At 39.9% G+C, this 26,307-nt stretch overlaps 1 protein-coding gene across 1 annotated transcript in view; it reads left to right on the forward strand.

Moving 5' to 3' along the window:
- Positions 1–3,766, forward strand: part of ABCA12 (ATP binding cassette subfamily A member 12) — a 200,489-nt gene extending 196,723 nt beyond the window's left edge. The window contains exons 52-53 of the mRNA XM_061148811.1: positions 876–1,013; positions 2,549–3,766. Of these exons, the coding sequence (XP_061004794.1) occupies positions 876–1,013; positions 2,549–2,650 (240 nt within the window). The 3' untranslated portion in view covers positions 2,651–3,766. The remainder of the gene's footprint in view (positions 1–875; positions 1,014–2,548) is intronic.
- Positions 3,767–26,307: the final 22,541 nt, after the last annotated feature.

Consider the following 26,307-nt stretch of genomic DNA (forward strand, 5'->3'; position numbering starts at 1 on the left):
GACACCACCCTTATGGCAGAAAGCAACGAATTAAAGAGCCTCTTGATGAAAGTGAAAGAGAAGAGTGAAATAGTTGGGTTAAAGCTCAACATTCAGAAAACTAAGATCATGGCAGCCGGTCCCATCACTTCATGGCAAATAGATGTGGAAACAGTGGCAAACTTTATTTTGGGGGGCTCCAAAACCACTGCAGATGGTTACTGCAGCCATGAAATTAAAACACACTTACTCCTTGGAAGGAAAGTTATAACCAGCCTAAACAGAATATTAAAAAGCAGAGGCATTACTTTGCCAACAAAGGTCCGTCTAGCCAAGGCTATGGTTTTTCCAGTAGTCATATATGGATGTAAGATTGGACTCTAAAGAAAGCTGAGCGCAAAAGAATTGATGCTTTTGAACTGTGGTGTTGAAGAAGACTCTTGAGAGTCCCTTGGACTGCAAGGAGATCAAACTAGTCCATCCTAAAGGAGATCAGTCCTGGGTGTTCATTGGAAGGACTGATGATGAAGCTGAAACTCCAATATTTTGGCCACCTGATGTGAAGAGCTGACTCATTTGAAAAGACCCTGATGCTGGGAATGATTGAGGGCAGGAGGAGAAGGGGATGACAGAGAATGAGATGGTTGGATGGCATCACCGACTCAATGGACATGATTGGGTAAACTCTGGGAGTTGGTGATGGACAGGGAGGCCTGGCGTGCTGCGTTCCATGTGGTCACAAAGAGTCGAACACGACTGAGTGACTGAACTGAACTGATCACTTCCAGAGGAATCAATTTCAGTGTGTTTCTTAGCTCTTGGTCAAGTTTTGTCTAGTCTACTCAGTATTACCTGACATTGACAAATAAATTTTCCCCCCTCTTTGGTTCCCACAGGATCAGCATCTCAGCATGTTAGAATATCATGTGCCAGTCACTGCAGGAGGAGTAGCAAACATTTTTGATCTTCTGGAGGCCAACAAGACTGCTTTAAATATCACAAATTTCTTAGTGAGTCAGACCACTCTGGAAGAGGTAGGCTGGATACCAAGATCCATGTACACAATGTCACATTAATACATTCTGATTATTTATTTATTTTTTAAATTTAATTATACATAATTATTTCTTTTTAATGACCTTCAATTTATTTTTAATTGAAGCAATATCTAATCTTGCACCTGAAAAATTTAGGTTAATTTATTTTTAAGTGCATTTTGGGATGTTATTAAAAAATGTGAAGAGTTAACTAATTTTAATGGAGAAAAAAATTTTTTTCCTTCTCTAAGACATCTGTACCCATCAGTTGTCTGTATATGTAAAGCAACAATTATTTTCATCTATAAAACAAATAACTGTTAACACTTTCCTTCCTTTCTCCTTGGAATGTTTCTTAAATAACATTTCTATTGATTTGCTTTCTAGATTAGGGGAGGATGGGGTTATCTAGTGAGATTTTGGTGCCAAAGCTTTAGATCTGCTAGATTAAGGCAACCAAAATGGTAAATGCAGTATTCTTTTATTTCATTCAAATCATCTGTCTTAGTTACATTTATATACAGTAAGTGGAGGCTTCATGGAGCATCCTCCTTTACCTTTGCACTGTTTTAGTTTTATACAGTTCAACCAATCTGACATATAGAGCATCTGATTGTACCTGTCACTGGAGAGGGCCTGAAAGGGAGGCTAAAGTGGCCTCCAAATCTTGCTGCATCTTACAGAGAGTTTTATTTATGGAGAGTTAAGGCAATTATGGCTTTGCCAACACAGATTTATCCTTGAACTTGTAAGCAGTTACCAGTATCATGTCTCTCAAAATTTTCTGGATGAATCTATGACTAATAGAATTGATGATTTTAAACAAAGTCGTAAAGGTCTGCCTGTTAAATAGTAAGCATAAGGAACATAATGTGATATTTGCATACAAATTTTATTTCAGTGTATTAATTCTTAAAACTAGTGAAATTTCTCTCAACGTCATCGTAGAAATGTGTGATAGGAGCTTGGATTGGGCTCCTTATTTATACTTGAAAGATATTGATACAGATCAAATAGACACAAGTATATGGCTATAGGTGTTCAATTATAGTTTTAGATTTTATCATTTATTATGATTATAAATGTAGTCAAAGGTACTATTTTCAAACCCCAGTTAAATTTCAATACCTAGAGGAAGGATTCCTAATGAGAGTTTGTGTATATATTCGGGTGTGCCCCTATGAAATCTGGGGCTTCGCAGGTGGCACTAGTGGTAAAGAACCTGCCTGCCAGTGCAGGAGTTGTAAGAGACACCACCAGTTTGATCCCTGGATCAGAAGAACCCCCCTGGAGGAGGAAATGGCAATTCTCTCCAGTATTGTTGTTTGGAAAATTCCATGAACAGAGGAGCCTTGTGGGCTATAGTCCATGGAGTCACAAAGAGTTGGACACAACCGAAGCAACTTAGCACTGTGAAATCTAGTTTTCTTTTTATTTGCTCTCCCATTGTGCACACACCACACAAATGCACACCCCTTATTTCTTCCTTTGGTTTACAAGTGCTAATGGCTTCATTTCCCTTGAAAAATCAGGTTTTCATCAACTTTGCCAAAGACCAAAAGTGCTACGAAACTGCCGACACCAGCAGCCAAGGATCCATCATAAGCACTGACTCTCAAGATGACCAGCTGTAGACTCAGTACCTCCAGCAAAATCAGTCTCAGCAAGTGGCCAATGGCTTCATTTTGGGGAAGAGGCACAGAAGATACAAATTCCTCAAAATATTTAATCTTCAAGTATTATACTGTATTGGAAAGTTGCAACTGTATAAGACTAGCCAGTAACTATAAATGGAAAGTTTTCTTTCTAAGGTCAGTGAATGTTTTTGCTACTGAATTGAATTCCTGTCTGCTTAACACTGTGAGCATGCTAGTGTGTAAGTTGCTGACTCTTATGCAAAGGTGAAACCACTGAAGATGAATGTCTTAATTTATTACTTTCAGTAAAATGGCAGCTTAAAAGGAACGGTTATGAGTAGTTGAAAAGTAAGAGTGGAGAAGAAAAGTAAGGTAGCCTGGTAGAACTGGGAAAGCAAACAAAATAATTTATTTTCAGAAAATAACAGAATGGATATCATCATGAATACACGAATCTGTTATGAGGTCTAAAGTGCCAAGGGCCAGATTAATTAACCTTGGCAATAAGGAGTGGGTGAAATGTCTAGAGTGTGTGTGTATGTTATTTTCAGTACCTGTAAATAGAGGGATACTTTACTGAACCCCCCAAAATGCCTTTCTACAAGAATGTTATAGGAGGGCAGTTTACCCTGATGGTAAACAGAACTACAATGTATTCCCGCACCGCCTTGCCAATAGTAAGGCACAGGGCAGAGCAAGAAGTTACTTGCTCTACAGGGGAAATGGATGTGTCAGCTGGATGGATACAAGTCCTGAAAGACAATAGAGAATAGTTGCTGGCAGGCAACATTTTTCAAAACTGTTCTAGAAAGCTTCATATTCTGGGTCTTTCTGCAGGAAACATTCCTAGGGAAGGAAAATGAATATGAAGACAATTTTCAATTAATTACCCAGCTGACCCAGAATCATATATGTGGCCATAGAATAGACTTGTAACAATGCCAAACTATATGGCCCTCGGGGAAGGTCTCTATATAATGTGTGTGGGGGAGGGTGTGTGTGTGTGTGTGTGTGTGTGTGTGTGTGTGTGTCTGTCTGTCTGTATGAATTGTCAGCTTTAGTGCAACTGTTTCTGTTTTGAAAGTCAATAAAGTCAAAATTTAGTAAAAATAATTCATGGTGTCATTTTATTTGTTAGATAAGAGCCAGAAACTTACAAATTGGAGTCATACGGATGGCAGCGTCACATGGGACCTAGCTACTGCATACTTCTCCATCTTCATCACTTTCTTTCTCCTCTTCCTCTTTAGGGTGTAGCCATACTGCCCTCTCTGGTTTGTCCAGTGTACCAAACTCCTTCCTCTCCCCACACCTTCGTGTGTATTTTAGTATGTCCCCCTGCTGAAGTGCCCTTCCCCCACAATTTGTGCCTAGCTAATGCACTTCAGAAATGCTGTTCTTTCTCAGGGAAATTCCTTTCCCTAATTTTTCAGTTTAACTCCCCAGTCCTAAAACTGTATTCTATTGTACTTCCTAACTTTCTTTTGACTACGCTAAAGGCTTTGACTGTGTGGATCACAACAAACTGTGGGAAATTGTTAAAGAGAGATGAGACTACCAGACCACCTTACCTGCTGCTCGAGAAACCTATATGCAGGTCAAGAAGCAACAGTTAGAGCCAGACATGGAACAATGGATTAGTTCCAAACTGGGAAAGAAGTACATCAAGGCTATATATTGTCACGCTGCTTATTTAATTTCTATGCAGAGTACATCATGTGAAATGCCAGACTGGCTGAATCACAAGCTGTAATCAAGATTGCCAGGAGACATAGCAATAATTCAAATATGCAGATAATACCACCCTAATGGCAGAAAGCTAACAGGAACTAAAGAGCCTCTTGAGGAAAGTAAAAGAGTAGAGGGAAAAACCTGGCTTCAAACTCAACATTCAAAAAACCAAGATCATGGCATCTGGTTCCATCACTTTATGGCAAATAGATGGCGGGGGGGGGGCAAATGAAACAGTGGCAGATTTCATTTTCCTGGACTCCAAAATCACTGTAGATGGTGACTGCAGTCATGAAGTTAAAAGACACTTGCTCCTTGGAAGAAAAGCTATGACAAACCTAGACAGTGTATTAAAAAGCAGAGACATCACTTTGCTGACAAAGGTCTGAATAGTTAAAGCTATGGTTTTTCCATTAGTCATGTACAGATGTGAACGTTGGACCAAAAAGAAGGCTGAACACCGAAGAATTGATGCTTTTGAACTGTGGTGTTGGAGAAGACTCTTGAGAGTCCCTTGGACTGCGAGATCAAACTAGTCAATCCTAAAGGAAATCAACCCTGAATATTCATTGAAAGGACTGATGCAAAAGATGAAGCTCCAATACTTTGGCTACCTGATGCGAAGAGCAGACTCATTGGAAAAGACCCTGATGTTGGGAAAGGTTGAGGGCAGGAGGAGAAGGGGATGACAAAGAATGAGATGGTTGGATGGCATCACCAACTCAATGGACATGAGTTTGAGCCAATTCACGGAGATAGTGAAGGACAGGGAAGCCTGGCATGCTGCAGTCCATGGGGTCTAAAAGAGTCAGACACAACTTAGCAACCAAAAAACAACTTTCTGTTAGAGCATGCATCCTAATTAGTAATATATCCTGATAAACTAAACTATGTATATACATATATCTTAACAGATGGCAACAGAATTTCTCTTAGGATAGAAAATATCCTTGTTCCATATAATACACAGATAAGCCTTTTGGAGTAGAAAGTGTAATTCTGAGAGTATGAGTGTCTTTAGGAATCCAAATAAGCAAAAAAAATGGTCAGGCTCCATGAAAGAATAAAGGGATTTGTTTACTGTTCATTTTGTTTGTTATTGGGGTGGTTGGTTGCTTGCTTCTGAGCAGTCATGGGAAGGGAAAGGATTAACTGTCACAAATGAGAAATTCGATGGTTGAATGGACTTCTAAAATCATGAATATCCAAGTATGTTTTCACATTCATTTGCTGTGCATCCGTGCTGTGGACTATCCTCCTACTCCCAAATCTTGGTTAAAGTCAGTCCTACTTACAAACACTTTATGTGAATGAGTGTCCAGTGGAAATTGCGGAAGGGATAAGTTAATATCGTCTTTGAAAGAACCACAGAACAGTGGAGGCTTCATTACAGAACAGGAGAAGCTTGGCAGGAGGGGAGACCATGAGTGACAGGGGCCTGGATATGTGCTGAGCGGAGCTTCTGACCCCAGGATGTGGATCTGGGGGCTCCAGCCAATCATTCTCAGTAGGCAGACAAGTTCAAACCGGCCTCTGGAAGACAGGGATTGCACTTCTGAGTGTTTATGTAGTATTTCTCTCCCTCATTAGACATGAAACTCTATGAGGACGGGAGATCTACTTAGATCTTCCTGATTTTCCCATCAGTACCTACATACATGATAAATATTTGTTGGCTAAATGGATGAATATATAAATAAGTGAGAGACAAAGAGAAGTTGGCATGGTTGGTATGGAAACCAGGAATTTCTATTCTGTTTATGAAATGCAGTGAAGTTTCCCCTGAGGTAGTTTACTTATGAAGAAGAAAATGGAAAGATGACCATAATACATTCCATAATACAGAGATTACAGTGAATCCATTAGAATAGGAGGATTTGGGTACCTTCTTTGGAATCAGAATTCCAATGCTTTGCTTTTGTACACTCCTGCACATTTATTTCTTGCCTTTTTGTCTGTAAAGATGTGCTGTATAAGAGTTTCACAGCACATTTCTACATATAAGTAAGGGACATACATTAACAAACTATTTCAACCCACATCCCTTTCGGCTTCTCTGCAGTAGAGAAAATGTTTTGAGAATTCCCAGTTCTCAGAGGACTGTCTCCACTCTGGATAACCTGTACAGAACCTGATTTTTCATATGAGTCACCTGAATTACCTCTGAGGATAGTAGCAATCTTTGCTTTACCTATAAAACCTGATTTTCATAATACTAAAATTTTTGGGAAAATTATACATACAACTATTTTTTCCAAATATGCTCTCTGCCTGAACAATTCATTCTTTTCCTCGGAGATGACAGTTCCCTGACCACAGCAAATGCTCTCCCGGGTGTGGGTGAGGGAGGTGCCTCAGGCTTGCATCTCCTTACCCCCAGGGGCCCCTGGGAGCCTCCTTGCTTCATTAAGTTTTCAAGTGTAGTAACAAGGTAAAAGGAAACCAACTCAATGGCATGAGTTTAAGCAAACTCTGAGAGATGGTGAAGGACAGGGAAACCTGGTGTGCTGCAGTCCATGGGGTCACAAAGAGTCGGACAGAAATTAAGGACAGAACAACAAAAGGGAATGATATTATTTCCTCTGGCATCATTTGTGACAGTTAATCCTATCCCTCCCTGTTTATAAACCCAGCCTGGTTTTCCACACTCTGTGGAATGAAATGCAAACTCCTTCTTAACTGATCTGCAGAGTGTTTCATAATCCAGTCCCACCACAGCCACCTATCTCTCCCTCATGCAGTCTATGCTTGACTTCAATGCATTTCTTGCTGTTTCCTATGATGACAGATCTTTTCTCACACTTGTGCTACTTTGCTCACACCACTCTTTTTTCTTGAAAGACCTATTCCCACTTAGCTTTTACCTAGAAACTCCTCTTCTTCACCTTTCTCATGGGTCTTTTCCTTAAGGAAATCTTTCCAGAGAGCCTCAGGCATTGTTCCACCCTCATTACAAAAGCTGCTCAGGTCTCTGCAGAAGCATTTCCCGCTGCATTATAAGCATCTCTCTACTGTCTCTCTCTTCCCATTACACTCCAGGGCCCTCAAGAGTAGTGACCTGTCATTCCTTCTTCATTGTATCCACCATACCCAGCACAGTGCTAATATATGTTGTTCCACAAATCTTTGAAGGACCAAGATGTCTATTTCAATTGAGAAATATTTGCATAATTTTTGCTCTGTATTTTTCACAATTTAGCTTTATAAGACTAGCTATTATACTTTAATGTTAACTGCTGGGGGAAAATGTGCAGATGACCAAACATTTTACACTTAAATGTTTCTGCATAAAGCACAGTTCATCAAAATGCCAAGCATTGAACATATCATTATTTTATTAATAGTATTGCTTAATGTGGTATTTTCCCAAAGACAGTAAAATAAATATTATATTTAAAAGCAAATACTTTTGCCAATATACAGTTATGTTCAGTCACTCCCATTACACAAGTGGAAAAACTAAGGTGAAGACACATAAGTAGTTATAAGAACACCAGCTATCAATTACTCAGAATTTGTTATGTGTGAAATACTAGGTCAATATTCTTACTTAATTCTCCCAACATACTTTCAATTCATTGGCCCCTTTTATTGATGAGGGCACTGAACTTTGGAAAAAAAAGTAATTATCTTGCTCAGAATCATATAACAAAAAAGTAAATTTGACTCCACAGACTGTATCCTGACATAGTCTCCCTCCCCAAAAAAACAAAAATGAAGTCTTTAATATGTTGGCATTTTCATATGTAAATTCACTAATAATTTAAGAATGAGATGTATTTATGTGTTTATTGACTTGATAAGGGAACTACTAACCTTATTGGCCTCAATTACTGCTCCCTTGACTTCTGAAGTTCAGACTCTGGCACAAACATGAAGACTCTGTCCCTGACTACACTTTCCCCCCAGAAACCCTCAGGAAGACTCTAATCTTCCATTCGACCTCCCTCACCCCAAAATTCTTCACAAAGAAACCCAGGACCATGTCACCTAGATCTACAAAAATTTATTAATCCTTAACATTTATTTGAGCGCAAAAGATTCTGCTTTATACTTACTGGGATTTTGTGTTTGTAACTGAACTATATAATTGTTGTACAATATTATATAAGTTACAGGTTTACAGTGTAGTGATTCACAATCTTTTAAGGTTCTATTCCATTTTATATTTATTATAAATATTGACTATTGTTTTTAATGAAATAGATAATTTTTTATTTCCCCATATTATATTTATTTCCACTTTATGTTTTATTATTCTATTCAAATGGGAATAAAACTCCCAGTGTAATGGAGCCAGCACTATGAACAGGTCTATGCCCTGAACAAGTTATGTCTAAAGTGGCTCTTTCAATATCTCAGAACAGATTTTCAATTCTTGTTGCATGGAGTTCATTGAGAAATCTCTAATAAAAAAGGAAAGCCCCCTTACTTAAACTACCATTCTTGGCAATTCAGTAGAATAATAGGCCAAAATCCTCAAAATTTCCAATAACCAGGCCAAAAGAAATATTTAGTTACTATCACAGAAGTTTTCCCTGTCTTTGTCTAAAACAGTTCAGTACTAAATGAAGATATTTATTAACTAGATATTATTAGGCTAAAATACTGTAAGCAAGATGTCCCAACCAATGTACTTTATAGATTAAGAAGGAAATAAATGGAAAGTCTTACCAAAGGAAACCCTCAGATACGATTCCAGAAAAACCCGAAACCTTCTTGTCAGATTCTATGGTGAGACGCACAAACACACATTAACTAATCTAGGGAATGCTCTTTTTTATGCTCACTTTTATTCTCACTGCTTTAAGAACTTTTCTGACTCCGTCTCAAGTTGAACTTCAAAAGTATTCTCCCATTATGGAAGTCCCAAACGCTGGATGATGAAATTAACATATAGCTTATTCTGTTAAATAATTTATCTTTATTTAAAGAGAGAGTTGATCATCTTTTTTTTTATAAGTGTCATCTGTCTAGCATTTCAAGAACCCTCCCTGAGTAGGGGAGCTATACCATGATGTGAGAGTTGGACCATAAAGAAGGCTGAGTGCTGAAGAATTGATGCTTTTTGAACTGTGGTGTTGGAGAAGACTCTTGAAGACTCCCTTGGACTGCAAGGAGATCCAACCAGTCCATCCTAAAGGAGATCAGTCCTGAATATTCGTTGGAAGGACTGATGTTGAAGCTGAAGATCCAATCCTTTGGCCACCTGATGCGAAGAACTGACTCATTTGAAAAGACCCTGATGCTGAGAAAGATTGAAGGCAGGAGGAGAAGGGGACGACAGAGGATGAGATGGTTGGATGGCATCACCAACTCGATGGACATGAGTTTGAGCAAGCTCCGAGAGATGGTGAAGGACAGCAAAGCCTGGCATGCTGCCGTCCATGGGGTCACAAAGAGTAGGACACGACTGAGCAACTGAACTCCAACCACAACATGACTTACACACGTACTGTGTCATCTATTGAATATAGAAAGTTAAGCAAGTTTTTTTTTAAGCTTATTTTTTCTGCAAATCTGACCAAAGAGAGAAAAATAGGTTGTCATAGTACAGTAGATACTCTAAGATGGCCCCTAATTATCCTCACCTCCTGTTTTCCTTTTCTTAAGTGGTCAATTCCCTTAACTGAGTGTAGGCAGGAACCATTTCTTGCGAAGGTGATTACTTACACACAGTTGTAATATTTTTCTTGTTGGGAGCCTCTCTCCCTTGTGGCTTTGATGAAGTAAGTGACCATGCTAGGGGCGCCGCCTGGCTGGAAATTGTGGGCAGTCTCTGGCCAACAGTTGACAAGGAACTGAGATGGTCTTCCGCTGACAGCCAGCAAGAAGCTGAGACCCTCAATCTGACAACTTGCAAGGAACTGAGTGCTGCCAATAAACATCCAACTTTGAAAACAGACTCTTCCCCAGTTTAGTATGCTGATAATAATCCAGCCCTAACCAGCACCTTGGTTGCAGCCTTGTTTGATGACATTTTCCCTCAAATAATCCTTCCCGAAATATGTACCTCTAGTCATCACTCACTGTAATGTATAACTAACAATCCTATTTACCCTGGCTTTCAAGATGAGTTTTCTCCCTCTCTCTCTTCTTAAGGTGTTAATCCTTGGTTAACCTTAGTCCATACTCATGCCACTGTAGTAAGTCATCAAGGGTTGTCCTCTGTACCCATCTATATTTCATCAGCCACTGATGGACTAATCTCAGTTTAATAATAGCTAACATATAAAATATTGCATATAATTTCATATTTCATGAAGCAACTGTATTTGGACCTCACAGCAACCCTAGGGTTATTGCCCCAAGATGCAGAAATCAAGTCAAGTTTAGAAATAAACACAGTGTATTCAATTATGGTAGCTAGCTAAATTTTCTGTCTGATCTAAATTCTTTCCCTTTTCTGATTTCCGAGGTCCTCTTGCTGCTATTCCAGGTCGTCTCTGTGAGGTTGTCAACGACTGTGACTCTGCTCCATCCCAGCAGTTAAGGTGGGCACATGACCCAGGGTGGCCAGGTTTCTCATGACCACTTTGATTAGCTTAGAGGTTGACACATGACTCCAATAAAATGAGTCAATCATCCTTGAATTAATATTTAAATTTTGGGAGAGAGCGTTTCTTTGCCTGGGATTGCTAAACTAAATGGAAGTGAGTCAGTCTAGGGCTTACAACTGCCATGTTGTTTACAACATAGGAAGAGCTCACATACTTAATAAAGTCAAGCAGAGACGAGCAGGAATGAAAAAATGGCATAACAAAAACCATGTCCTAAGAACATTTTGTAATCACAGGTACAGCAAGCCCAAAGGACCACTCTGATAGCTTGGAGGACAGACTACAGGGAGGTAAAGTGGAAGTCAGAAACTAGCACAGCAGAATAAATGTGAGCTGTGGAGACAGTAGGACATGGTCAGATTCCAGATGTATTACTTTGACGGCCGTCCTGCCAGATTAGTGAGAAATATGTAAGAAAAAAAAGTCAAGAATGAATCCAAGGTTTTTTACCTGTGCAGCTGACTTGATAGAATTATCATTTATTGAAGAAGGTGTAAACTAGAGAGGCAAAGGCAAGTTTAGGAGGGAATATTAAGAGCTGGGTTTAAGGCACATTAAGTTCAAGTTGCTTATTAGACATCTAGAGGAAATGTTGATGAGCTGATAGATCTATATACCTGGAATTCAGGAAAAGGTCCATACTGAGAAAATAAAGCATGAAAACCATCGGCATAGAGATGGGCCTTCAAGCCATAAGTCTGAATGGGGTTATTCAGGGAGATGAGTGTGTCTAAAGCAGAGAAACCATCTAAAGAGAACATCCTGGGGTACTGCAGTATTTTTGAAGTAGAGAAAGAACATCCAGAAATAATGTGTAACACGCAAACTGAGAAGAGAAAGTGTTTCTAAAAAGGAGGGAGTGGCTGACCTTGTCCAGGCAGCTGCTGGAAGGATTAAAATAGGAACTGAAAACTGACCACTGGATTTGACATACTCATGAGTGACCTTGACAAGAGACATTTCTGTGGAATGATAGAAGAAAAAAAAAAAAACAGGAATAAGTTTAATAAAAAATAGGAGTTAAGGTGAAGATGAAATATTTAAGATAGTAAGGGGAAAGAAGGGCTTTCCCCAGTGGCTCAGAGGTAAAGAATCCACCTGCAATACAGAAGACAAGGGTTCAATCCCTGAGTCAGGAAAATCCCCTGGAGGAGGAAATGGCAACCTGCTCCAGTATTCTTGCCTGGAAAAATCCCATGGACAGAGGAGCCTGGCAGGCTGCAGTCTATGGCGTTGCAAAGAGTCGGACACAATTTAGAGATTCAACAACAACAACAAAGGGGAAGGGAAGCAGAGGACTATTAATAGGTGGTGGTTGGTGGGGAATTTCCACTTATGTCAGAAAAGGGATCTTATGAGTGAAGATCTCCTAATGAGTGAAGGAAAGGGTCAAATTTGTCTTGGGCAGTGTCCTCTGCCTATGATAGTCTCTGGGGTGGGCAATGCCCCCTGTTCTGTGGGCACTATTTTCTTTGTTAGAATTAATGACTGAAGTCAGGCTGACATATTTAATAACTTGTGATCTGGTCTTCTTGGCTTGACCAGCGTGTGGTAATATCAGTATTTCCTGGCTGACTCGACCTCACCCTTGAGTGTTTGTTACATCTTCCCTTTTTCCCGTAGGCACCACAGTTCACTTTTAGCTCAGAGGTCCGCTAGTCATGCCAGGGTTAATACAGTGTTAGGAACACTGCTCTCAAGTGCAAGACCACGTCACACTCAACTTGAGGTGGCTACCCTGCGGCCTGATGTCTCCTTCATTGTGTCATCCCGTGTGGTCTAGTTCACGTTGAAGTGGCAAGGTCCAAAATGATACACTGGGGCTCACCTTCCACATTCAGCTCATTCAATAAATATTTAACACAGAGACACACACTCCTGTGTCAAAACCAGGGCAGAAAATTGGCACTACGTTCACTCTTTTCTCCATTTACCTACTCTCTCTCCCTTCTCCTGCCTTTAGTTACCCAGGATGGAGAGCAAGCGAGCTTTGTCTACATCTGATCCCCATTCTACAAATGAACAGCACATCTTAAGACAGAAAATGTGTTTTCTTTACATGACAAGAAATTGTGTAATTGACAAGAAGTTCTGTAATTCTGAACTCACTCCCTAGTTTTCCAGGCTAGATTGTTAGTCTACTAAATGGAAGGAGAAGAGTCAAAGAAATTTAGCAAATCCCTTCTTAAACTAATACTCTGTCCTCCTGGGTTACTGTCCTGCCAGCTCACCCTACTAGCAGATAAATGCCTTAAGCTACAGAGGAAAGGCATGGTAATCAGAAAGGCAAATGAGAAGCTTAAAGGAAGAGGGCTGTGTTAAGTGTATCCATGCAGGTCTTTCCCACAAGGAATGACAGGCATTACTTCACACCGCACCTCGGCTCTGAGGGCTCAGAATCATACCTTACCAGCATAAAGGGGCATATCTCCCATAGGTGGACTGATACTAAAGCCCAGAACACTGATGGTCAAAATCTGAGGGCCGGGTTATAGATTCACCAATGAGAACTGTAACTGAACTTTTCTATTGCCCAACCAATGCATTTTCTTTCCCTGCAAGCATAATACACAGAAAATCAAGCGTTAATCAGAAGGTTGCTTGCCGACCAGAGACACTCAGGGCAAGGCATGTTAATTACATGACTTCAGTGTTCAATGTCATCAAGCTTCTCCAGCCTGAAGCATCCATCTCCATGGTAGGATACACCTTCAAAAGATGCTTCTTTGATTCTGGAAACTTTCCTTATCAGAGCTGAGTGAGCCCTGAGTTTTGCTATCAAAAGCTTTGTCTCTGAGAAGTTCTTTTCATTGCTTCTATGGTCAATCAACTCCCTTTTGATGGACCTATATTACTTTAGACATAATAATAGTACTTTTGATCAAGATGTAGTTTTTCAGATGCAGTGATCTTATGTCTTCATTATTTATTGATTGAAAAGCTTAACTCAGAGCAGTATTTCCAAACTTCCCTCCTAATAAGAATCACTTACAGCCCTTTGTTTTTTAAAAAAAAATTAGTTTGATAGGCCCTTCCCCTGGATATTATGATTTAGCAGGTTAATGATAAGGGAGTATTTATTATCAAGTGCCCAGGTGAATTTTATCTTCAAGGAGTTTGGAGAATCATTGTTTTAGAGAAGAATCTAATTTACCTTATTTCTATGACTGGGCTCCTTATTATGGCCGACATATACCAACATGTACATTAATTAAATCTGCCCTTTTATAAGCAGCTCATAAAATTGATCCCATCAGACCTGGGAGGCACTATAAAACAGGGATTTAGAAAATAGCTTTTCAAACTTAAGTGTACATATGAATCACCTGGATATCTGACTAAAATGCAGGGGTTGGTGAATAGGTCTGGGAAGGGGTCCAGGACTCTAACAACCTCACAGGGATGCCCACTGCTGCTGCCCCCTCAGACACACTTTGAGGTTCAGTTCAGTTCAGTCGCTCAGTCGTGTCTGACTCTTTGCGACCCCATGAATCGCAGCACGCCAGGCCTCCCTGTCCATCACCAACTCGCGGAGTTTACTTAAACTCATGTCCATCCAGTCGGTGATGCCATCCAGCCATCTCATCCTCTGTCGTCCCCTTCTCCTCCTGCCCCCAGTCCCTCCCAGCATCAGGGCCTTTTCCAATGAGTCAGCTCTTCACATGAGGTGGACAAAGTATTAGAGTTTCAGCTTCAGCATCAGTCCTTCAGAGGTAGGCTTTTGAACCAACCGTCTTGGTTCAACTTCCAGTTTTGAAGTTCATCACCCAGCTTTGAGGTTCACTTTCAGTTTTCCTATCTGAGTGATGTTGGACATTCCACCTGTCCTTTCTGTAACTCAGTTTTCTTGTTTTAAAAACGGAGTTATTGCTAGTATCTACTGCACAGAACTGTTATGAGAATTCCATGATGTTCAAGGTGCTGTAGGGAAAGAATGAATTAGCCAAGATGGCGGTGGTCAGGCTCTCTCGCCCGACATCCTCTCGCTCACGCCCGACGTCCGGTAACAATGACGTCACATGGTAACAGCTGAGATCACTTATAGCACTGCACATGTGCCTCAGGATGCACTCGATTGGCCACGGGACACTTACGTTCTGTAAACCTAGCTGAAAAGCCCTTTTGGGTGCCTTATGGGCGTGTGTGCTGCCATCAGAGAATACAGTATGGCTGCGTTCTGGCAGCCGCGCCAGCCATTAGAGAATAAACATGTCTATGGTTCCTCTGGCTCCTGGAATCTTCTTCCAGTTTCCCAGCTTACTCCATGCCTACCCTGGGTTCAGCAACAGTGTGAACAGCGAGACAGGTGCTTAGAAGAGACCCTATGGTAAGTTCTGCACAAATAATAGCTCTCCTGGCCTGTTGGTGCCCTGGCTTGGTTCCAGCTATCAAGACCAGTAATAAATGCAAACTGGAAAACATTTTTGCTTACAGTGCCTCTTCAGAAGGAAAATCCTAAAATCAAATTTTTCTATGGACCACATGATGAGTATTTTCACATAGCAGTTTTACAAACTTTCTGCAGTTTTTAACAATTTCTGAGAGACTAGATCTTTTTTATATATAATTTTATTTATTTTTGGCTATGCTGGGTTCACCGTTGTGTGGGCTTCTCATTGCTGGCTTCTCTTATTGTGGAGCAGGGGCTCCAGAGCATAGGCTCAAGGGTTGTGGCTCATGGGCTTAGTTGCTTTGTGGCATGTGGGATCGTCCTGACCCAGGGATTGAACCCGTGTCTCCTGCATTGACAGGTGGATTGAGGCACCAGGGAAGCCCTTGTACTTTTTTGATTCCAGGAATCCTTTTAACTAGATTTTATTCATTCCATTCCCCCTCAAAGCAAGGGTCCTCACCCCCCTGACCTGGGACCGCTACCAGTCAGCCACCTTTTAAGAACCAGGCTGCACAGCATGAGGTGAGCGGCCGGTGTATGGACAGGCAGACATTGACTGAAGCTTCACCTCTCTGCCACTGCCCATCATTCACATTACCGCCTGACCCGTTCCCCCCCAAACCCCCATGGAAAAATCTGTCTTCCACGGAACTGGTCCCTGGTGCCAAAAAGATTGGGGACCACTGCCTTAAAGTGTCTGTTCAAAGAGAAAAGAGTCAAAGCAGAAGATCTCTAGTCAACAAGATTATTTCCACCGCAGTCTGAGCCCCAATTGTCACAAAACTATTCCTTCACTTTATTTCTTCAGATTAAATTCTCCCAAGAAAGGATCAGTATAGTCTTGCCTTTAAAAAAAACAATTACCCTAGATCGAATTGAAACTAAGCCAAATTCGGCACATATCAGAACTCAGTAAGTGCTTGCTGAATAAATCAGTGGATAGATGGACAGATGAAGGTATTAACATTCCTAAAAACCCTGTTTCAACTTTCCTCTCAACAGAATCTGAGTACAACTCACATTTTATAAGGAGAAAATTATTTTAGGCGTGTATTTTCCATTATGGTATATGATTCTCAATTTGAACTGCACATAGAAATTACTCAGGGAAATTACACTGACTTCAGAGTTTCACCTTTTCTAGAAATTTTGATATAATTGGTCAGGGTATGTTGTAGCCACTGGAAGTCTTAAAAGGTTTCCAAGTGTTTCTAATGTGCAACCAAGGTTGAAATCCATAGTTCTATCTGCTATGGATAACTGATATCTTATCAAGAAATTTTCAAAAATAACATAAAACTCCTCAGTCTTAATAAATTTATATTAGTCTTTGGTGCCATAGATAGAATTACATATTTTGTTGCTGCAATATAGATCCCAGGTACTAATACCCCTTGAAAATGTGTATTATAATCATATCACTAATATCAATTGGAAAGAGCCTTTTGAGACATCAAATAGTGGTTTTAAATAATGTGGAAATCAAGTTATACCTTCACATTCTTTTTCTTTTAAAATAATATTTTAAAACTAATGGAGCTTTTTTAACAATGGAAATGCACCCCACTGCAATAGTCAAGAAGAAGACACCACAGACACTGCTGAGTTTGTTTGGGGTCATTTTCCAAAAGAAGCTCTTTCCAACAACTCCGCTATATGAGACTATTATGATGAACATTCTTTTGCTTTTTTAGCCAGGTGGTTCTACAGCACTTACAGGTACTGAGACATCTTCTAAAGTATTTGTCCCATCTGCTTTCATAGTCGTTGCTCTATTCTTTCTTGTTTTCTTAAAATATAGCACAGAGTATGAATCATGTTGAGCTGTTCTTAGAGAAGAGCTTTGTCTCAGCATCACATGTGAATCATTTAAATCCTACCTAACAATCCAGTTAAGGCATTAAGGCATTATGTTATGTATCAGTGAGTAAGAACTGCAGAGAAATGAGTTTTCTTAGTAAATTGATTACTTCCAGAAAAATGGTGACCCAAATGTATACTTTTATCTCTGTAGATTTTAGTACCAGAAGAGTAAATGATTCATAACAATATTTCAGTGAATTGTTCTTTGTGAATAATTTTTCTATTTTTAAAATTTAAACATTTTAATAAAAAGTAAAACAGTGATATATATATTTAATATTTTTAAGGCTCTGTTAAAGTAACGTCATGTAAATAGATGGACTGAGGTTTAATAAAGGTAAAAATCATGCTTCCACGTTAAAATCTGAAAAGAATAAAGCAACAGTTATTTATAAAATATCTCCTCATTATGCTTTATTTCATTTATATTTAAGTGAATTTTAAACTACTGAATTAATATTTCTATAGTCTCCCTTAAAAATAGTACAGATATAAGTGATTTTGACACTGCTTCCAATTTGAGCATCCTCATCTCCTCAGAGAAAAGAACCATCATGAATTTAGTGCATTTCCTCCCAGAATTTTTTAGAGTTTTAAATAACATTACAGATATGCACATATATGTACCTGCCAATAAAATACAGAGAAGCTGGCTCACAGTCCAAGCTCTGCCGGACTCATCTTTACTACAAAAATAGAATAGCAGATAAAATGCAAAAGATACAAACCATAACTGGTTTCAAAAACAAGATAAACATGCTAAGAGATCAGAAACAGAGCTGAAATAAGAGCAAGGGTGAAACTAAGGGTAATCATCAGTAATATCCATTATACCTGGAAGCTGCCTTGCTGCTCAAGCTGGCTTTAATTGTTGCTTCAAAAGGCATCCAAGCATCACCTGCAAACAAGAGGTTTGCCCAGTTGATTTGCGGGTGCTAGGACTCAGCTGTGTCTAGTTTGAGCTTCAGCTAGTTAAGACCAGTTAGGAACACAGGCCCTCTAACTGTGAGAGTGATGGCTCAGTGACCTTTTAAAGTCATAGAACCCTGAGCTCTGCCCTCAGAGCAAGTTACTGCTGCCATTTTTCTGGAGGAGCATCCTGTGAAGACAACTATATCTTGTTGTGCCTGTGCAGACCAATGATTCCTTCAGCCTTTCCTATCTCCAGTTCCCTTTCCCCATGCTCCCCAGCCTCAGCTTTATCCCATAAATCTCCAGAGCCCCTCGACTTTAGAAAGGTGAGATTTGTTCTTCTATCGTCTCAATTATCTCCCTCATGAATAAACCCCTTCTCTGCTGCAGATGTTGGCATTTCAGCATTTGGCTGGCTGCACATTGGGCAATATTAGGTTACGGAGCTCTGAGTTCAAACTCAGGCAATGGTGGCCCTGAATTAAGCCCCTGGAGGACAAAGGGGATTAAAATGACTTCCAGTGAGATGAGGGGTACAAGAGCTCACTTATTCAGCATCCTTAGTGAATCCTTCTTTAGATAAAAACAATGACTTACCTTAGCATTTGTAGGCATCAGATCCAGAGAGTAAACATGAGACAGTCTGCAAATATCTCCTGCAAAAGTGGAGAGGGAGCATGTGGGAAAGATTTTGCGAGTATATCACACTCTTTCTAATGTATTTCTTTTCCTCCTTCTGCTTACTACTCCTTTCCTGTGACCTTTCAAGAGTGGCAGTGGAAATCCGTCTACCTCATGTAGATGAAATTCAGTTCAGTTCAGTTGCTCAATCGTGTCCAGCTCTGAGACCCCATGGACTGCAGCACACCAGGCCTCCCTATCCTTCACCAACTTCTGGAGCTTACTCAAACTCATGTCCATCAAGTTGGTGATGCCATCCAACCGTCTCATCCTCTGTCATCCTCTTCTCCCCCTGCCTTCAATCTTTCCCAGCATCAGAGTCCTTTCCAATGAGTCAGTTCTTCGTATCAGGTGGCCAAAGTATTGGAGTTTCAGCTTCAACATCAGTCCTTCCAACGAATATTCAGGACTGATTTCCTTTCGGATGGACTGGTTGGATCTCCTTGCAGTCCAAGGGAGTCTTCAAGAGTCTTCTCCAACACCACAGTTCAAAAGCATCAATTCTTTGGCGCCCAGCTCTTTTTATAGTCCAACTCTCACATTGTTACATGACTACTGGAAAAACCATAGCTTTGACTAGATGGACTTTTGTCAGCAAAGTAATGTCTCTGCTTTTTAATATGCTGTCTAGTTTGGTCATAGGTTTTCTTCCGAGAAGCAAGCATCTTTTAATTTCGTGGTTGCAGTCACCATCTGCAATGATTTTGAAACCCCCAAAAAATAAAGTCTGTCACTGTTTCCATTGTTTCACCATCTGTTTGCCATGAAGTGATGGGACTGGATGCCATCATCTTAGTTTTCTGAATGTTGAGTTTTAAGCCAACTTTTTCCCTCTCCTCTGTCACTTTCATCAAGAGGCTCTTTAGTTCTTCTTTGCTTTCTGCCGTAAGGGTGGTGTCTTTTGCATATCTGAGGTTATGATGAGATTAGGAATTTAAAAATAACGATAGAAACACTTAAAGACTCTTAAAAATTTCATCTAGCTCCAGCAACTCCAAACATCAGTGATAAAATACTCCTGCCTAAAACCATCTTTTGCCATATAATTTCTAAACAATTGATGTGGTTACTAAGCTTTAATAATATATATGCAAACTTCAAATTAGAAGTTAAAAAATTATTTATCCTTTGATAAATATTGTATTCTACATGAAGGAATATTTGGAGAAAACTGGGTTATATGATCAAGAAGGTTCAGAATCCTTTCAACTTGCCTCAGTGGGATTTTGCCTCCAATGCCTCTGAAATTATATATTCCAGCATTTAAACAGTAGGTTTTAAATAAACAATGATAACACTGTAATTGTAAAGGTGAATAAAGGGCATTTTTTACTTCAATTCTGTCATTCTATGTAGGCTCCTCAAGTTTTTAATTTATGTTCAAAAAGTTTTGACTACATAAACATCTAAAGTCTGCTAGTATCAATCCCACAGAAATAAAAGATGTGATGAGTATTGGGTTAGCTAAATTTATTGTGAAATGAAATTTTTATAAATCTATGCCAAACAATTTTTAAGGCTTTTCCTGACTATGTAATTGTTGCTCTGAGTGAGAAAACTATTTTGAAATTAAAGTGTTCTTTGATCAGCTGTGAGCAAAGATAGATTATTGGCTACACTTGCTAATGAACTTAAATGCACAAAAAATTATTTTGATGAAGTCATTGATAAATTGCAGAAGGTAAGGCTTGAACACAGAAAGTGTGTTATTCATTTAGCAGCAAATTGCTCAGTCATATCTAACTAGTTGCGACCTTATGGACAGTAGCCTCTGTCCATGGGATTCTCCAGGCAAGAATACTGGAGTGGGTAGCCATTCCCTTCTCCAGGGGATCTTTCTGACCCAGAGATGAAACCCAGGTATCCTGCATTGGTAGGCAGATTCTTAACCGTCTGAGCCACCAGGGTAGCCCAACTAAAAAGATGTTTTTTCCCTGTTTTCTAACAAACAAGGAATTAAGATCATTAAAAAGTATCAATCCACTACTCTGTTGAACATAATTTTTTTCTCTAAATTTATTGATTTTCTTTCTTTTACTGGCATGACTATATGTGAAATTCAATAAAAGATAAATCTTCTAAAGTTTTCATTGTTTTCTAGCTACTGTTTTATTTCATGATAATTATTTTTAAAATAATTTTGTTATATTGAGAAGGGAGACATAATAAGTGATTTTGTCATGTTGAGAAGGGAGATGTTTATAAATAATGATCCATTCTCAAAGTCAAGTATCTTATAGGTAAGTCCCACAGTCAAATATCCAAGTTCTGAAAGTTAATAGCTACAAATATATTGATGCAACAAAAGTCATTGTTTTGAAACTGAGAATAAGAGGGATGATACTCTCAGCATTATTTATATCAGGAAAGAAGAATTAATTCATCCTAATGAATTTCAGGGAGAAGGCAATGGCACCCCACTCCAGTACTCTTGCCTGGAAAATCCCATGGACAGAGGAGCCTGGTAGGCTGCAGTCCATGGGGTGGCTAAGAGTCAGACATGACTGAACGACTTCACTTTCATGCATTGGAGAAGGAAATGGCAACCCACTCCAGTGTTCTTGCCTGGAGAATCCCAGGGACGGGGAACCTGGTGGGCTGCCGTCTGTGGGGTTGCACAGAGTCGGACATGACTGAAGCGACTTAGCAGCAGCAGCAGCAATGAATTTCAGTGGATGGAATTAGGATTACACCAGAGGTCAAAATTGTGCAGCTGAAAAGCCAGATTCTACATGAGATAGGTTTCACTTAATCTACACAGTGTTATAGAAAAGATTAAAGATAAGAGAGCCAACACGTTGCATCCTAGGTATTGACTCAAGATTCACATTTCTGCTCTTGAAAACTTGCAAGATCTGACAGCACTGGGCTCTCCACCTTTATTTATTTAGCTCAGCTACTGGCTAGAGCTGGTATGCAGCTGCAGGCTTCAGTGGACCACAACCCCCACAGCCCCCACATTGTAGGCAAAAGGATTTCTTTGGTGTTCATTTCATTCTTTACCTGCCCTAAGAGACACTGGAAGTTGTGGCCCTACAAAACCTGGCTGAGAACATCGTCCTGTCTATCTCATTTTCAGCTTTTAATTGAATAATACTTAGTACATATGGACTTTCATCATTCATTCATTCAACAAATATTTGTTGAACACCTAATATGTTCTGGGCAGTAGGAAGACAGCAATAAACAAGCAAAAGTATTTATCTCTATGGGGCTCACATGGGTGGTTGGGGAGAAGTGGGGGACAGAAAGCAAACTGGAAAACAAATGTGCAAGTGATATTTTCAGATAGTGGAAAAGAGTGGCGGAGAGAGCAGAACAAGAAATTCTTGCTACATCGTCCCTCTGTTTTGGTGAAGTCGTGATGTGTATAGTCTAGTTACATGCATGTTGGAGGAAGTTATTGATACTGAAAATTTGAGTAGACAGGGTTTCACTATTTGTGGGGATTGGGAATTGATTGTTTTATTTGCTTTCAAATATGAACTTTAAATTCAAATGAGAGAAAGTTGCCTGCTTGGCTGAGGAAACTTAACTCTTCTTTAGCTTGAGAATGTGTTTTGAGAAGCAGGGAGAACATGCATGCTGTTTTGCACAGGACAGTCCTGGCTTACATCCTTGGACCAAGCTTGGTTACTCGTAATGCTCCTTTACACTCTCAAAACCGTTCAAAAACTTTATGGGCAATCGTTTATTAAGAGGGCTATACCATATTAAGTTACTTCAAATCTCTTTAAAGTTATATGGTTACACGGGGGATTATTTAGAGGGCAATAAAATGTCACATAATTTAATATTAATATGTCAAATACCATTAATTATATGCAATGGCAACCCACTCCAGTATTCTTGCCTGGAAAATCCCATGGACAGAGGAGCCTGGAAGGCTCCTCTGTCCATGGGGTCTCAAAGAGTCAGACACGACTTAGTGACTAAACCATATGCACCCTAACCCTAACTTGGAATAAACAAAATACTTTCAGATATTATATATTTCCTAATAGCTAATAATTACTTGGTCTCTTGCTCATTATATCATTGTCATTTCCTATGATAGGGATGAGACAAAAAGCTTGAGGTTGAGAAATGAGAATTTGTTGCCCAGAAGAAGGGCATTAACACTAGCATGTGTGGATAAAGAAGGAAATGGAATTTCCTCCCATCAGGTGTTTTAATCACTGGATGGAGCACATTGGTTAGATTATGGAGCAGGCTTTACTTTCTCTGAAGGATGTTCCCTGGGAAGGAATGATAAGTAGTTCTTTGGTGATAGAATGGTGGTAGCTTGAACATGGGAACTCTAGGACGGTTTTTGGAGAGCTTACAGGAACCACACACATGAAGTCTGGGAGCCCGAGTGAAGGGTTCACTCAACTATTTGTTTACATTTTTTATGGTTGTGCTGGGTCTTTGTTTGCTACACGTGGACTCTCTCGAGTTGCAGAGTGGGGGCTGCCCTCTAGTTGTGGGCTTCTCATTGCAGTGACTTCTCATGTTGCAGAGCATGGTCTCTGGGGCAGGGAGACTTCCGTAGTTTCGGCGTGCAGTCTCTAGTGGGCAGGCTCAGTAGTTGTGGCATAGGAGCTTAGTTGCTCCACAGCATGTGGGATCTTCCTGGACCAGGGATGGAACCTGTGTCTCCTGCATTGGCAGGCGGATTCTTAACCCCTGGACCACCAGAGATGTTCCATACTTGTTTACAATCTGGATGTGACTTAACAATACTGTAATTAAATATTTTGCAGCAGCCAAGCTGGAAAAAGATTAGGCTTAAATACCTGCTTCCTTAACCAAGATCCAAAGCTGTCTGACAGCTCCATCCCACAAGCAAGTCCACACCTACAGCTCCCATCCAGATTCCAGCTTCTCTGAACAGTCAGTACAAAGTCCTTCTTTAAACCAAGATCTAACTTCAGTACAAGCTCATTTTGCAGAAAGAACAGCTTGAAGACTATTTTACGTCCAAATAGACAGTAAGTCTCTTTTAATTCCATGGCTGCAATCACCATCTGCAGTGATCTGGGAGCCCAAAAAAATAAAGTCAGCCACTATTTCCACTGTTTTCCCATCTATTTGCCATGAAGTGATGGGACTGGATACCATGATCTTAGTTTTCTGAATGTTGAGCTTTAAGTCAACTTTTTCACTCTTCTCTTTCACTTTCATCAAGAGGCTTTTTAGTTCCTCTTCACTTTCTGCCATAAGAGTGGTGTTATCTGCATATCTGAGGTTATTGATATTTCTCCCTGCAATCTTTATTCTAGCTTGTGCTTCCTCCAGCCCAGCACTTCTCATGATGTACTCTGCATATAAGTTAAATAAGCAGGGTGACAATATACAGCCTTGACGTACTCCTTTTCTATTTGTAACCAGTCTGTTGTTCTGTTAGGTAGTTAGAATAGGGAAAAGGAGTCTAAAATGGCAGTGGCTAAAAGACAAGGAAGGGAAAAGCCTGTGAAAATAGAACAAAGGAAGGTCAAAGAAAGGTCTGAGTACTGTAAGGACTTCAGGTAGAACAGCACTCCTGGCTGAGCCCAGTTTGCATAGGGCAGGCCCAAGGGGAAGAAAACATATAAAAGGAGGAGCCAAGTGCTCTCTCTCTCCCTCCCTCCCTCCCCCCACCCCCCACCCCACCCTCCTGCTCTCGCACGCTGGTGCGCTCCTCCACTCTCTTCTCTTCTTCGAGGATGGATTCTCTTGTTATCTTCTAAATAAAATAGAGCTGTAACACTGATTTGTCTAAGAGCTATGACACAATTTGTCCAAGACCCGAGAGCTGTGACGTGCCAAGGGCTTTAATGTCCGTCACTCCAAATCATTGTTGTGATGAGACAAGAACCGAGGAACATACACTCGCCTGACAGTTCCCTGTCCAGTTCTAACTGTTGCTTCCTGACCTGCATACAGATTTCTCAAGAGGCAGGTCAGGTGGTCTGGTATTTCCATCTCTTTCAGAATTTTCCATAGTTTATTGTGATCCACACGGTATATCCAGACAATGGACTGTTATTCAGCACTAAGAAGAAATGAGCTATCAAGTTAAGAAAAGACATAAAGGAAGTTTAAATACATACTACTAAGTGAAAGGAACCAATCTAGATCTTGTTATATGATTCCAATTCCATGGCATTCTGAAAAGGGCAAATCTACGGAGACAGTAAAAAGATCAGTGGTTACCAGGGGGTTAGAGGAGGAGAAGAGATGACTAGGCAGAGCACAGAGGATTTTTAGGGCAATAAAAATATATACTTGGTGTGATACTACAGTGATGAATACCTACTATTATACTTTTGTTCAGATCCATAGAATGTCGAAACCAAGAGTGAACCCTAAGGTAGAGTACAGACTTTGGGTGATGATGGTATATTCATGCATTCAGCCTTGATTTAAAAAAAATATAGATGTGTCACTCTAGTGAAAGATGTAACTAACAGGGTAGGCTGTGCATATTTAGGGGGCAGAGAACATATGAGAAATCTCTGTACATTCCTCTCAACCTTGTTGTAAACCTAAAATTGCTCTCAAAAGATAGTTTAAAAGAAAGAACTAATAGAAAATTATTTATGATATTTTCTGTGCTTCAAGTTGGGAAGAGTACAGGCTTTACTTAGAAATGGTGAGGCATTAACACTATGTAGCATGATTTTTCCAATACTCAGAGCCAAGGTCTGACATTTATGCTGAGACATGATGAAGGAGTTAGACAGATAAAAGAGGCAATGGAAAATGATTCCAAGTAGACCTAAAAAGGAGCAAAACTGAAAATGCTACAGTTAAATATCATTTGCTTCTTGCTATAAAGCATATGTTTTAATTTAGTTTCATCAAGGATTATTGACAATATCTACATAATATTTCCTTATTAAACCAAGTAACCTGTGTCCAACTTTTATTTTCTTTCCTTCCACTTCTTTTAATTTAAGCCATAAGGGAGGAGATGACCGAGAAATTAACACAGTTGGAGATATACGTACAGTGATCCATTAAAAAAAAAACAAACTCTGAACAATCTTAATCATCATGCTAATTACCATCAGTTTAGTTCTCATTGTTTTTGTGTCCACAAGTAGAAGGAGCATTACAAGAGACAAAGTGGCTGGAGGTCTATAGCTGTGACTTGAGATAGAGTGAGCCAGACCTCTCCAGATCAACAATTTCCTTCCAGCCATGTCTTACAGCTCACATTTTAAGGGACATCCCAGCCAAACTGTAAATATCATCTCTAGAAGATATGTCTTCATCTGCTATTAATATTTTTTGCCAGATTATTTTATTAGATCAGTGTTGGTGGTTTAGTGACTGTTGTGTCCAAATCCTGAGACCCTATGGACTGTAGCCTACCAGGCTCCTCTATCTGTGGGATTCTCCAGGCAAGAATACTGGAGTGGGTTGCCATTTCCTTCTCCAGGAGATCTTCCTGACCCAGGGATCAAACCTGTGTCTCCTGCATTGAAGGCAGATTCTTTACTGACTGAGCCACCAGGGAAGCCCCCAAAATGCCACTAAGTGGGTAT

This window comes from Dama dama, chromosome 8, assembly GCF_033118175.1.
Source record: "Dama dama isolate Ldn47 chromosome 8, ASM3311817v1, whole genome shotgun sequence".
In the NCBI taxonomy this organism is placed as follows: domain Eukaryota; kingdom Metazoa; phylum Chordata; class Mammalia; order Artiodactyla; family Cervidae; genus Dama; species Dama dama.